The sequence below is a fragment of the Spea bombifrons genome, chromosome 5 (assembly GCF_027358695.1).
Source record: "Spea bombifrons isolate aSpeBom1 chromosome 5, aSpeBom1.2.pri, whole genome shotgun sequence".
In the NCBI taxonomy this organism is placed as follows: domain Eukaryota; kingdom Metazoa; phylum Chordata; class Amphibia; order Anura; family Pelobatidae; genus Spea; species Spea bombifrons.
Genome location: NC_071091.1, coordinates 39,240,317 through 39,255,702, shown reverse-complemented (window position 1 = coordinate 39,255,702; position 15,386 = coordinate 39,240,317). Strand labels below are relative to the sequence as shown.

Here is a 15,386-nt window from a genome sequence, read left to right as displayed (position 1 = left end):
GATTAAAGTAAAGAGCTGTTTTGTTACAAGCTGGCGTTCCCGACTCTGATTGCCCTAGAGGACTGTGCTTAGGACCCCTAAAAGTGACATGTATGGCCCTCATGCTACAGGGTTTGTCACACTGGTAATAGTTATAATGTTATAATCATGTTTTAAGAACATTACTGGGACTGTTACATTTTGTATTTTAACCCTGGTTTCCATTTCTTTGTGTTGTCAGATTGAATCACTGTCTTGTCTACATTTAAGTGTTTCTTCTCTAATCTCTTCACATTTGGTTTGTATTCACCATCTTTGAATGTGTGAGGAGATTAGTCTGGCGCTGGTGTTGTCTGCATGATCACTTGCTAGTATTTTTTGTGTTAATTATGTAAATCTTTTTCTGTTTCCTGTCAACTCCCTGTCCATTGCTAAAATTGTTATATAAACCACGTCTACTAAAAGACCTATGTAGTTCCACTAACCAGACATTTCAAATTGCTTAAAGTCAAAGAGTCTTTAAACTTATCTAAACTAATTTATTAAAACCTAGCTCACACTTTGCTTCTTTTTCAAATTTGTGTAAAAACCTTTGAGATTTCTGGTTATTAAATTTACCTCTGGGGACTTGAGGTTTGTTATGAACTAGTGTAACAATTACTTTCCTGTCCCGAAGTACTTTCTTCTCTATACCCAACTGGAACCAGAAGTAATGATGTCCACTCCCATGTTATACACACAAGGTGAGTTTACTGTATAATAAATTCCAATTCCCTTTTTTACCCCTAAACACAGTTACCTGGGTTTATTTGGTATACTGAACTAGAAATACTGCATTTAAAAATGGCAGACTTGAATGTACTTATTTAACTATACACTACAAAGAGCCATATTAGCTAAAATAAACAATGAAACTGTGACACGCTACCTGTCTGAAGAATTCTTCTAAAAGAGACATCGTCCACCGATGATGCAAGTCCCAGTTTTTTGCTGGATGGCTTATATCTGCTGTATGCAACAACAGGGATAAGGCTTTCGGCTTGTCAACCCTGTAAATTCAAATGACTGAACAAGTTAATGGCTGATGAGCAGAAACGTCATCCACTAAATACTCCTTACATAATATGTGATATATTTAACAATAATTTAGACTTGAGAAGCTCTACAGATGCTGAACACATTTTTTAAAAGGTAAGCCTAAAAATTGCTCCCTGGTGTATGTGTAGGACTCAACGGCTGCCAAGACTCCCCTACATGTATCCTTCAAATTGAGTGTTTTTTTCTTCTTGCTGTGATATTTGTATAAAATAATTCATGAGCTTCCTATGAAGCAAACAGACTAATATTTTATTGTTTTATACCCTTTTGAAAAAAATAGTGCAGAAGAGTACAGAGACATCACCTTTTAGTATACAACATCACAAGGTTACGTACCCTTCTGGCTGCTGTAAAGCATTCTTCATTGCTTTGATTTGTTGGAAGTGACAGGACATATCAGTGGCTAACACCATCTCAATCACTAAAGTCCGGAATTCCCTTCAGGGTTATCATAAGACAAAGTAAAACAATGTGTAAGACATTTTTTTCTTCTGCATTTGCTAATTATAACTGACATTTCCACTACCAACCATATGTGTCACAAAGCCCTTTCAGATATCTCCATTCCAAAAGTAGTAAGCTCATTCTTTTAAAATACCAAACACTGGGTCGGCATGTTACTTAGAAGATTAAATATGAAAAATACCATAGTAGCCGAAGGTATTTTACAATGTTATAATTCCCATGAAAAGTAAAAAATTCAATGTCAAATGTATATAACAACATTAAATTGTTTTGAATTTAAAGAGCAATTGCTTGTATTGATGAGTTCCGCGAGATAAAAAAAAAAGGAATTGGGAGGTATGATATAAGGTAACTATCATTATGGTGCCTTTATTTTCCTACTGAAACATCAATTGCAGAACCTGAGGAGTCATTTAGTGTAAACATGGCAAGCGGTATGTAGGTAAAACATGTGAACGCAATAGAAAATCTTTCTAAAATACCTGTCTTCCCACGTGAAAAAGTGTAATAAATTGATAAAAATTACTTCCCCCGAAGGCACTGCGGGTGACCAAAAAACACTCCCCAGGATGTATGGAAAAGCCAGTCAACAAACAATGGGGCGCATGTGCATGGGGGAGAAATGTTTTTTTCTCCCCCATGCACATGCACCCCATTGTTTGTTAACTAAAATACCTGTCTGCAGACATGTACATGAACATCATAGAGGCAACCTACTGTCTAAAATGTATGGTCATTGAACATGTCAAGACACTATACCGCAATGGCTTTAATGAGATTTTTATTTTCACTATGTATTAACCTTAAAAGAACATTTTACTTTAATTTTATTTATTATTATACCTTTATTGATTGAAGCTCGATAGAATATACGTCATAATCATCCTTTTGCTCGCTGCCTGCCTACTGACCCGGATTGCCTCTTGACCTTGCCTTTTGCCTGCTGCCTGCCTACTGACCCGGATTGCCTCTTGACCTTGCCTTTTGCCTGCTGCCTGCCTTTTGACCCGGATTGCCCTTTTGACCCTGCCTGTTGATCACCGCCTGCCCACTGACCCGGACTGCCATTTTGCCCTACCTGTTGCTCCTTGCCTGTCTTCTGACACGGATTGCCTGTCTGTTTGGCCTTGGAATTCCTCATCACCCCTGCATAACGGGCTCCTCCTCCTACTCCAGCTAACAGGTACCAGCTAACATTCTTTTACAATTTTTTAGCATGCAGCCATGTGTATCTAGTCAGTGGCCACCAATGTCAATAAGGTATGTGTGAGATGCCATAAGCACTGTTGCACCTGTCATTTGCGAGGTTTGCCACTCCAATTTATCCTGATCTACTGAAGGTGAACTGATCTCAGCATCACCACAGAGTGCTCCAGTTGGGAAACCAATCTGTGCTCCTTGTTGACTTGCACAGAGATAGGTTAAGGCTATGACCCCATAATGTCATCCTCATGCTAAATGAGATCATCATTCTCCATAATGCTCTGTCACATCCTTATAGTCAACTATGTTTTTGTTCTGCCCCACTAAGTAGTGGGAATAGTTTTAGAATGTTTAGGAAATCTCATTCATGATTTAACGAGGCTGATCTGACTTGGCAAGCTATTGTATATGCATGAAAATACTCTAAGGAGTGGAAATGTTACAAGTATTCAATTAAAGTTGGACACATGATGAAAGCGAAGTGTGTCTTAAGCAGAGATTTAAAAATAAATTCCATGAATTGGTAAAAGCAGATAATAAGTTACCAAATTAAACGTCACCGTTTCACTAAATGTATCTTGTAGGAAAAAATTACCAAATTAAACTTCACCGTTTCAGTAAATGTATTTTGTAGGATTTGCTTAATTTCAGGGATTTGTATATAATCCCCTGGACATAAATTTTTTCTTTACATGAACTCTGCTTCTCACCTCCAGTCATCTTTTGACAGGTTGTAAAGTATGTTCATTTCCTCGTCATCCTGAAGAAGACGATAAGCTGCACTCACATGATGATTTTCAAGTACAGATCGGTCATTGTAGAGAATTGCAGAATCTGACCTGAAAGAACAAACCGAAATGTTTTTCTTGAGATTGTTGTGTATGCAGCATGTGAGTGGTTAGCATTAAGTAAGTAGACTAATGATATTTATGAAGAATCAAGGCTAATCATGTACTTTTCAATTTATGTCCTAAAGCTAGTGGAAACTTTCAACAGGATTACATTATATTGACAACACAGTTCCTTTAAGGTACATCCTGGCAGAAAAGCAGTTCAAGGACATTATAATCACCCAAAAGAGTCCACTAAACGTGATGAACGATCATTGTGCAATATAGCATTATTGTTATCTAGTGCACCATAACCAATGACTGTGGGTTACAGCCAACTACAAACTGGTTCGGAGTACATACAGTATGTTATAAATAGTCTTTGTTTCAGGATAGTATAACTGGATAAAAAGAAGGGGTAGTCTACCCTGAGATGACCATTATTTTTTAGAAAATTGCTGATGTCAGTAAAATGTACAGTATGATTGCACCACGATATAATAGCATGCCCAGTGGCATAGCAGCCCCGGAGCTTAAGAGGCCCTAAGCATGTGTCTAGTATGTCTAGTGTACCTAATGCATAAAATATTTTTTGATATAATGCTTATATTTCAAATGTAAACTAGGAAGCCTATGACACACCTCAATTAAACACACATTTTAAGCTTAAGAATAATTTTTGATCATGGAGGAAGAAAGGTTTTCCAGCATTGCCAAAAATTCTGTGTCAGGTGTTTTGTTTGTTTGTTTTGTACTGCAAGACTACTTTAATATGCATTCATATTTGGTAATCTGTTTTATTTTCAACCACAATACTGTGTAGTAATTCCATAAATTAATAGCAACATACAAATTAACCTGAGATGTACCTACAATTTACAGCTTATCCAACATACATGGATACTGAAAATTGAATACTAGTGGTTTTTGGCCACAATTATACATTAATAGTAATGTTATTATTTGTCGTTTACTGTGCAGGAAGAAGTAACTAAGTTTATGGAACATTCTAAGCACCTTCAATGTAATATTGTGATAAACTAAGCAGACATATTTCACAGACTACTTCTTTCATACTAAACTGAGTATATATAGTTTAGCCAAACATATTTTAAAGCCTATAGTGTGTGCTTCATCCAATATTTCCCATAATAATGTTAACCTGCTATTCTCATGGTAATTCTTAACAAATTCAAGGAAGCTTCAGTTATACAATATTAATTTAGTCTTTGTTTTACTTCCAGTTCAGTCTGACAATAGGCATTACTTCTCTGAATGGTTGGATTAATCTGAGACTGAAATTTGCTCAGTGACATTAAAGCATGCGTTAGTACCGGTAATATATTCTTGGAGACCATCTGGAAAGCTACTACATCAAGAGAAAGGCGAAATTCTAGCTGCACTTTTATTTTTTATTAAAAATGCTCATTAAATTGCCATAACTTTTGTTATAATACATCAGTATTAAATGCACACTATACAACATAAATCTATGTAACAGACCAAAAAAATTATATAATTGCAGATGTTACTCTATTAAAATTATTTCATGCAACCATTATTTATATTCCTGAGAGGTGTGTACTAGTGTCCTTTTTAACCATTCATTTTGCATTATCCCACCAAAATGCATTAAATGAATGTCAAAATGACTATATTGTAAGGTAGCTACTATTGTGTTCACATTTTGTTTAGCTATGCCAGTGCCATATTATTTTTGGCTCCAAAAAAAGGATACATACGTGAACACAAAATGAAATTCACAGCATAGTATTCATTTTGTTTACGTAACAGAGTATAGGGCTTAAAAAGTCAAAATTCAGCAGAAATTATAAGGTTGGTATATTGCATCATTTTGTTTAATGTTGCTAGTTTGCTCTCTTTTTTATGCCATTTCGAGGGTCAAGTCCTTGCCTGGCATGGGTTACTGAAATTTCAGATACCTGTACTGTTCAAGAGTCATATTACCCCGAAAGTTGGCTAATTTAAGATATTTAAGATAAGATACTTAGAGCAAATATATCTGAAAACTCTTATAAGCTCTACTCGAGTACCTTTTATTCAGGCACTCTCCATACTTCCCAAATGTAGGCAGGGACAGAGAGATTGCTCCTGATTGGTCAATTCATGAATATCGGTGATACTTATTTTTAAAATCAAATAGTGATATTTAATTAATATTAAAAGAAGAAGGCACTGGAGCCCTTGAGTACTTCAACTAACATGAGGGTTATCAGAGCTGTAACCCTCCCCTCAAAAGCAGATGCACCAGAGAAATAAAAAGGTGCTGATTAGGGGAAATATATTGTATGACAATTTTTTTGTATACAATCTATATGTATACTTAAGAGAAATGGGGGCTTTTCTTAGTTGTCAATACTTTTATTGTTGGGTTTAGCATACATGGGGAAATAATGGGAATGTTTTCCCTCTTTTATAAGCTTTTCATAAGGTTGCCACCTAATTATAGCAAAACTACTAAAATGGAGGTGAGGGTTAAAAGGTTAATCAATTTTACTCCTGAAATTATCTCTGTTCTATTAACCAATCATCAATAGGCAACTGCAGAGAGATAAAATAGGGATAATCATAAAGATCCTTATGCTAAGAACACAGCTGCCTCCTACATTATACAAGTATAGTGAGGTTTTTGGCACTCTTCATCTTAACCAAATGCAAGATCTCCGACAAGGTCAGTGATACATTGGTAGCATCTTGTATAAAAAAGGATTCATTCCCTGCTTAGAACGTATTGGTGCATTGGAGCTGCCATTGGAGCTGCCGGTGAGTGGCATGCAGTGAGTCCATTGTGCAGGTGGCTATGTTAGTAGTCTCAAGCCAATCATCAATATTGCATCAGTTACCGAGATTCTTCCTCGGTAATGGCACAAATGTCCTATAATTTTTGGCTCTGTGTGGGGATTTACTTAAATGCTAGCCCTTTTTTTGTATGTATGCCTTCTTAGATGCCCTCACTGGATAACTATTTGGACTATTTCAATACAACACAGAAGAATGCATTTCAATGAATGATATTTATACCCTCAAATAGTTAAAACAATTTTGTTCCTGCATGATTATTTTGAAGGGATAATAAGAACATGTTCATTTCAGCTGTTGAAAGTGTGCACAACTGTTGGAGCTATTTATAATTCTAAGTATTTTAAATTTAAAAAGGTACTTATTAGTGCTAAATCATCAGCATGGAAGTTTATAATGAAAATACAAGTCAGTCAATAGGAAGGTGTTTTGCAGATCTACCTAGAAATTATAGAAACAGAGGCCAAGATTAAAGAAAGTTTTTAAAATCAATGTTCATTTGACCTATTAAAAACGGGTGCAGATTGATACGTAAGTGTCACGTACAAGTAGTAAGGAGACACCGTGGTCAGGTAGGACTCCAGGACAGAACAGTTCATACAAGCCGAGTTCAGGATTCCGGAGAGCAGGATAGTCGATAAACGTAGCCGAGGTCAGGATTCAGGAGATCAGGATAAACAGTAAACAAGCCGAGGTCAAACACAGGAATCAGGAAGCTAAACGCTATCTGGGCACTAGCACAAGGCATAGACAACCATCAGAAGGCAAGGTGTAGCTGGTCTGAGAGGTTTAAATGGGAACCGCAGAGGAGGTCCGAATCTCCCATCAACCCATCATGACATCACTTCTGGTGTCCGGGAATTGCGACCATCTTGAGTGTGGCGTAGTCTCCCTTCATAAAGACCTGCAGTTAGGGAGTTTGCCGCGCTGAAGCAGGACGCCGTGTACCAGGAGGTCTGCCTCTCCTGCGTGGCACTTCAGAGGATGGCAGCGGAGGTGACCGTGCGGTGGAGGGGGGTCTCCCTCTCCCTTGTGGCGGCTGCTGCGGAGGTGACCGTGCAATGGAGGGGGTCTCCCTCTCCTTCGTGGCCGCTGCTGTTGAGGTGGCCGTGCGGTGGAAGGGGGTCTCCCTCTCCTTCGTGGCGGCTGCTGCGGAGGTGGCCGTGCCGTGGAGGGGGGTCTCCTTCTCCTGCGCGGCGGCGTGGGAACCGGGGACAGGTGAGTAACAGTAAGTAGGCACATCCCATACCTTTAATGCTTATACACCAACAGGGGTGCACCAAGGCAAGTGCAGTGGGTGCACTGCATCAAGGTGCTCATGTAACAAGGACCCCCCTCTTGAGTGACCAGGAGAGGGAGATCATAAGACCTTTCTTCAACAGCCCACGTTGCAGAACAGCAAATCTGCGAGGCTGTGGCAATTGCCAATTGACTGTATTAAATTGCTTCAGCTTCTACATTAGACTGCGAGGGAACAGAGCCCCTCTAACAAAAGAAGGTAGGACATTTGGTGGGGGCAGATTCTGGGTACCGATAGACACAAAACCGTGGTTGATAGGGACATGGCAAGGGCTGGTGGGAACATGACAGGGGCTGGTGGGGACATGACGGGGGCTGCTTGGGACAACACAGAGATTAATAGGATCTGATGAAGAAAGATAATATGGAGGTCGGGGTTCATTATATGGTAGAAGGTGATGTGATATGGAAGTTTGGTGCAGATCATGTCTACACATCTATGGAGCAGCAGATCAGATAAGTGTGTGGCACTATCGCCATGCAGTTCACCAGTTATTTGTGTATATATAGTAAATGGGGTTATTAGTCCAGTAGACACAATGTAAAAAAATTATTGCAGTATGCAATATCTTTTTTATTGGACTAACATAATATTTAAAAGACAAGCTTTCAAGAGGTATCCACTCTTCCCCAGGTCTGAAGCAGTACTTTTTATTGACTTGTTTTTATTAATTCTTGGTCATTAATTTACTTGCAAGGCATTTGTTGTTGATAGTATTGTGTGGGCCATACACATAGTATATAGAATTATTATTTTGTCATTGACCTAATGAATGTATTGCCAAATTAGATTACAGTGACTTGTATCTTATCAGTTTGTTCTTTAGACAGTGACCCTTACACTAGTACTAATGTTTGAATTCTTCTCTTTAGGGCCTATTAAAGCAGACACACCACACTCAGGCACCTCTATACGAGAGGTGCTCATCTGGCCCATGTAATATGCTACGTGACCCGTCATTAGTATCCCGGCAGCTTGAACAGAGAGGCTGTGTGCAAGGTAAGAGTAAGTGGGTGGTGCTAAGGATGGATAGAGCGAGTTAGCATATGTCTTTAGAGTAAGTTTATGTTAGCGTATGGTGTTAGAGCGTGCGTCTTACAGTATGATGTTAAAGAGTGTTATGTGTACGTATAGTGTAATGTTAGTGTATATGATGTTAGAGTGAGTTTTTGTGTTAATGTATGGTGTTAGTGAGTGTGCGTGTTAGAGTGAGCTTCTATTTTTGTATGTTTCGGTTTGTGCGTGTGCTGAAATGTAGCTACAGTGTCCCCATCCCAAGTAGACTCATCATAAGTGGACAATTACTCTGGGTTATCTAGATATCCATCCCAGGTTTTCATGATCTCCTCAAACTACTTGGCTATCTGTATTAATCTTCAACATGTCTCCATCACTTAACGGTATGATTATCTCATTGATTGTGATCCACCCCTGAACCTTCATCTGCTGCTTTAACCCCTTGTTTTCACCTGGTATGATTATGCCATTGCATCTGACCCACACCTGAACCTTTATCTGCTGCTTTACCCCCTTGCTTTCACCTGGTATAAGTATCTGATTACATCTGATTTCATTAGAATTACCAACAATCTAAACAAGCTAAAACACAAGGTAATTTCTCACTGCTTATACTCTTGGATCTCTCTGCAGCCTTTGACACCATTGATGACCACCTCTTTCTACAAACCCTTCATGCCCATGGCATCCATGACATAGCTCTCTCCTGGCTTAAAGCATACCTCTCTGACCGCACTTTGTGTCTCCTTTTTGCTCTTCTCCATCTAGACTTCTTCCCTTGGACAACTGATATCTCCCTTTGGCTTTCAGTACCACTCTAATCTACATTTCCTCCCCTAACCTTTTTGTCACGCAAGAACCAACCAAAACACCAATCTACTTCTTTGTGATATTTCTTCTGAATTATTGTAACTCCCTACTAACTGGTCTCTCCTGCCTTTCACCACTCCAATCTATCTTAATCTCCATTTGCTGCCTCACTATGCCATTCGCTCCATTGTCTCCCCTTACCCTCCAGAATCAAACTCAACTCCTAACAACTATGCACTCCCCTACATCCCTACCATCATGTAAAAACACACCCCTAACCACCCTTTTCATTCCTCTCTTGAGTCTCTCTTCTACCATTACTACCTCTTCCTACTTACATAATCATGATTTCAGACATGCTGTACCGCTTCTCTGGAATTCTCTACCTCATTCTGGCAGACTTTTGTATGCTGATTTCAAAAGCTTTATAAAAACCCACCTTTTTAGAGAGGCATACAACCCACAAATATTCTGGGTCAATACTTTTAACTTTTAATACTCAGCTTTTACAAATGTGTAATGTAGTTATAAACCAAAAGATCTTGCTTAAAATCAAGTAACATCTCAAAGATGCATTAAGTCCTCTGTATGTTTATGTTTTAGTGTGCATGAGCATCGTTTCTACGTATAAGTCTGTGTGAGTATGACTGTCTGTTTAATGTGTGTGAGCATGGATATCTATATATAAGTGTGTGTGAGGATGAATGTTTACACATAAATGTGTGTGAGCAGTGTTAGTATCAGTCGTGTGAGATGCAGCTTGAGTGTGTACGTGTGTGTTAATGAGTATGAGTAAGTGTGTTAGCATGTGTAAATTTGTGCAAGTATGTTTACATATGTGTGCAAGGGTGTATGTTGGAGGCTGACAAGGGGCTAAAAAACATCACTAACAAACTATTTAAGGGCAATAATGGCACAAAAGCTGTTTTGGGGCAAATGTAGCATGTTACTTGGTGAAGTTGGAGGGCTGCAGGGGGATTTTTTGCATCTTCCCTGTGATTTCTGCCAATGCATGCATCTTTGTTGGGTGCTTGTACTTAGAGGTGGACTCTAGCAGGGCCATTAACACTCCTCGCCTGTACAGCTACCTTGCAATAAATTGAAGCAGAGCGATGAGATATGACATTTTATCATGACACTTATATTCAATACATTGCACAAAGCCCAGAGCTTAATTGATTTCCGAGCTCAGAGGGTTTTCAGGGAAGGTCATCTAATCTCCCTGGCCCATGGTGCTTGCAAAAGTGAAAGAGTGGGACTACTTGGCAGTCAGTGTCTGAAAATGGAAGGTACCTTTCCCTACAAATATAGCAGGTTATATATTCATGATGACCTAAAGGAAATGAATCCTAGAGATTCTGCATCATCAACTCCCTCCCATGTCTCCATGAGCCTAAAACTTTTACCTTTCTTCATATGTTCATTCATTCTTCATATCTTCTTTTTACAGTTTGAAAACCTTAACAATAATGCCTCAGCTTGTGCCTTTATTTTAATAACCATAATAACCATAAATACATGTGATTCTTAGATACTTCACAGCAGTAAACATTGTTGAAAGCAGAAGCACCATCCGGGGGTACAAGTTTATGAGGCCCAACCTCAGTAGAGGCCCCATCACTTCTACACTGGTGTACCCCCCTACAACCTACCATTAACCTTTTACAAGATTAAAGGCTTTACATATCATAGTGACTGTGATTATTACCATATATTTGTTATTCCATGATTCCTCTTTTCCAAATTTGAAATACCCATGCAACTTAGTCTTGTTTAGGATAAGTAGAAGCCTCTTTAAAATCATACAAGTACATACAATAAGATGTATAATTATTAGCGATAATATGTAAAAAAACAAAACCAAAAAAAACTATACTAAATGTAATTTTGCTTAGGAGTTCTTCTGCACAGTAATATCCCACATACATTGTTTTTTAATGCTCACGAGGGTCAAATTCAGCCTTAACGTTTTACCCTATTATTTTTGAAATACCATTAGTATTTCAAAAACAATAGGGTAAAATGTAAAGGCTGAATTTAACATAATTTGACCTTGAATTTACTCATGAAAATTACACTTCTATCATGCCCAGGTTCCAGGGACGCTGCTGAGCAACACAGAGGTAAAAAAAAAAATCTACAACCACTGTATAAGACGCACCCTGTTTTTACACCCCAAATTTCAGTGGAAGGGCTAAGGAATCTAGGGTCACTTTTTTTTTAAAAAAAAATCTATATATATATTTTTTTTTTTACTGAACTGTTACCAGTGCAAAAACCTTAACATGCCAGTGATGTCAAAGGGACAGTTTTTTATTTTTTTTTCCTATTTACATTACATTTTGCATTTCATTTTGTTCTGAAGAGAAGGGACTTTCTCCCTCTCCTATCTCAAATCTCTTCTGTGCTGATTACCCATCGGCAAGCGGGGCTCCATAACCTTTCTGTATTTGTCCGTATTTGACTTCTTATTCAATGTGGTGTCTGATCAATATAACTGGGCAACTTGGATGGATTTGCCTCCTTGGCCAAATTCTACAGGTCTTCCCCTGTCAATGACAGATTAACTGACATACATATTGGCTTACTGTACCTTGTCTGGATGTGAAAGTTGTTTGTAGTGCCAGTGTGTTCATAGTCGTGAACAGCAGCAGCAAATATCATGGCAAATATCTCCAGTTCTGTCAGCCAATGCTGGAAAAGCAATTGCAGATGGGTGAAAACATCAAGTACGCCATGCTAACAATATGTATACAATTTCAATGCTTTTTATCTGCTGCAATAACCCTTACCTTATAATTCTAGAACATAACATACAATTTTAGAAATGTAAATCTGAGTCCTTTTACTCACAATAAACTTTACAGTGGAAAAGAACATGCCTTCTGCATCCAGAATTCAATCTACCCAAGTGTCCCTCTTTAAGATTTAAATCTATCTGATCCCCTTTCCTCCCTTGAAGCCCCTCATTTCTAGGACCTTGAACATGTGGTGCAATTCTGGGCACCAGTCCTCAAAAAGAACATTATAATACGGTACTTGAAAAGGTGCAAACGAGGGCCACACAATTAATGGAAATTGATGATCTTAGTTTGTGGGTGCACAAAATGAGAAAGAAGAAAATTACAGCTAAACAGCAACACTGAAAAATGTTAAAAGAGCCTTTGTCCCAAAATGTACTACGAGAAAGAAACAGTCTTGGCATTACGGGGTTAATTGAGACTAAAGAAGTTGCATCTATACATGCTGGAAAAATGTTTTAGAGGGGATATTATAACATTGTATAAATATGTGCAGGGCCAAGATAAAGAGCTCTTCAGTGACCTGTACAAAGAACAAGAGGTCATCCTTTGAGACTGGAAGATAAATATTTCATAGACAACAAAAGAATGGATTCTTTACAGTAAGATTAATGCAAGTATGAGTGTATCACAGTCTTCTACAACCGTAAATGTCAAAGTACTGAGCAAATACCTAGCTGTATATATTCAATTTTGCAACAGTAAACTGATTTTTTACGGTTTTTTTTACATAAATGCTTTACTTAGTTACATAAATAGCTATCAATGTTTTGATAAAGTTATGCCCCTTACCCACACATCTAATGCAATTCTCTCCCCTTTTAATTCATACAGTATATGAATCAGGAGAAACTTCCAGGTATGCACATACCACTTCATATTTGATATTAAAATACATATTTCTTCCTATTATTTAACCTAAAGATTAACATGTAAGCATATCAAGGTTGCATTGCTAATCGTTAGCTCCATCTAGTCCTAGACGGATCTTATCTCCATCACATTTCACCTCAGAATGCATTTGCCTTACATACTGGTGGTAACAGTTGTTATTAAGTGCTCTACTAAACATAATATAATAAAGACAAATAAGACTACCATAACATTTTTTTACTTCTAGCTTTAATATAATTGGCAACATATTGAATAATGTTTGCCTTTTTTAATTTTTAGGATATGAATATGTATAAAGAAGTCTCCTGTGGTTTTACAGAATAGAAATAATTGTTACACACACTCTCAGGAGTCTATAAACATTTAATTAAGAGGCGTTCTAGGCTGTATTTCATCAAGAAAGCGGAGGATGCCTACTTAATGTACAGTAATTATTTAGACTGTATACTAAGGGCATTTTAATTAATTGGCGATCCTCTCATTAATAAAAGTCTAATTATATACTGTTACTGCCTTTGTTTCAATTATTCTTCATTTTGATTGCATATTTAGTTCATTATATCCACACAAGACTGAAAACACTTAAGACTGATTATATTTTCAAATGTACCTATTCACATGTCAAACATAAAAACAGTATGGCTTTCTCTGGCAGAATGTAACATGTAAAAATACGTCCTGCATTCTTAAGAGACAAACCTTATGTGCTAAAGGGTTAAACAGTTTTGTTTATAAAGCATATTAATCTGTCGGGGTAAATTAGTCTTTCCAGTGGAACACTGGGGTTGTTAAAAACAGTTACTTTCCACTTTCAGCTTTACTATGTATTATGCACTATACACGGTTAGTTTTTCCAGCAGAAAGAGCTGAGGTTGCCCAGTAAAATGCATATTTTCATTTTTTGATTTTGATTTTGATTCAACTATATAGTATACAGCATCAAACAAGCTCAATTGTGGAAGCTGAACATTTGCCAATTATTAAATAATAAATTACCATTAGCAAAGTTCACTTAGAGCATCTATACATCAAATATTTTATTAAAAAGTAAGGCAGAGTTAACATGAGTGTTACTGTCAAAGCTATTGTACACACCATCTGTTTACTGTGGAATCAGTTAAACAGGCTGTGCATTCTCATTAAAGGGATTTTTGTGCCTATCACAGTACAAAATATGCTGTTCTCTGGTATATGAAATAACAGAAACTTAAAAGTATATTTCACGGTATTGTTTTTTTTGTACATCACCCAGGACTCCTCCCAGCAGACTGTCAACTGCCACTACAATGATTGAATGGTGTTTTCTGCAGTTATGCCCCCTTAATTGAATAATTGCATACTTTATGTGGGTATATACATTCTAAACATTGATGGGCAGCATATATATATATATATATATATATATATATATATATTAGGCTGTGTGCTGTTAAAACACAAAAGATTGCACACTGTAGCTGACAATGTACTACTAAGTATTTACTTAATCTGATGCTTTGAAACGACGGTAGTGCGGTAGCTCTGTAGCACTAATTCCCTGTATTTTATTGCCAGAACACTGCTATAATGAGTGTTTTAGGGCATTAGCCATGAAATACCTTGCCTGTAGAATTTAAACATAGATGCACTGCTTGCAACAAAGGCACAGTACTTTGCTTTATGGTGTGCATTTTGTTGGCTTTTTGTCTTGTGGTTTCCATGAAGAGTAACAATGAAGAGCCATGTCAGAGCTTTAACCCTTTCAGTGATCCCATAATGCCAACCAAATATCTAATATTTGGTAACACAATAGGTTACACTATTTGCCAATGCTAAAAACTATCACATATAATTAATTTCTGCATAGTGGTTCATGGATCAATAGCTATCAATCACAGGTGCTCTGTCCATTGTGAAATCCCTCTCAAATGCACAGATCCATAAATGGTTGTGTGTTCTAAATAAACTGTATTTCTTCAGCATAATTATGCCACCTAACTTCTTCTTAAACCTTTGTGCTTTCAGTGCAATATGATGTGTAGTGTCACCTACATTGACTTTGTGTGCAATCCTCATGTATGTACACATCATACCAGGGGCAACAATTTCTCCTGCTATCATTCTAAAGTATCAGATTAATGTATAATGCTGTTTAGATCTTTCTTGCTCTCATAGGGATAAATAAGGTTA

The 15,386-nt window shown here is 37.5% G+C and overlaps 1 protein-coding gene across 4 annotated transcripts in view; it reads right to left on the bottom strand.

The window, feature by feature from the left end:
- PDE1C (phosphodiesterase 1C) overlaps positions 1-15,386 on the bottom strand; it is a 350,923-nt gene that overhangs the window by 50,946 nt on the left and 284,591 nt on the right. For all 4 annotated transcript variants that reach the window (XM_053466975.1, XM_053466974.1, XM_053466978.1 and 1 more), the window contains 4 exons: positions 12,116-12,216; positions 3,456-3,584; positions 1,414-1,515; positions 908-1,028 (listed from right to left, as the gene is read on the bottom strand). In XM_053466975.1, coding sequence (XP_053322950.1) covers positions 908-1,028; positions 1,414-1,515; positions 3,456-3,584; positions 12,116-12,216 — 453 coding nt within the window. The remainder of the gene's footprint in view (positions 1-907; positions 1,029-1,413; positions 1,516-3,455; positions 3,585-12,115; positions 12,217-15,386) is intronic.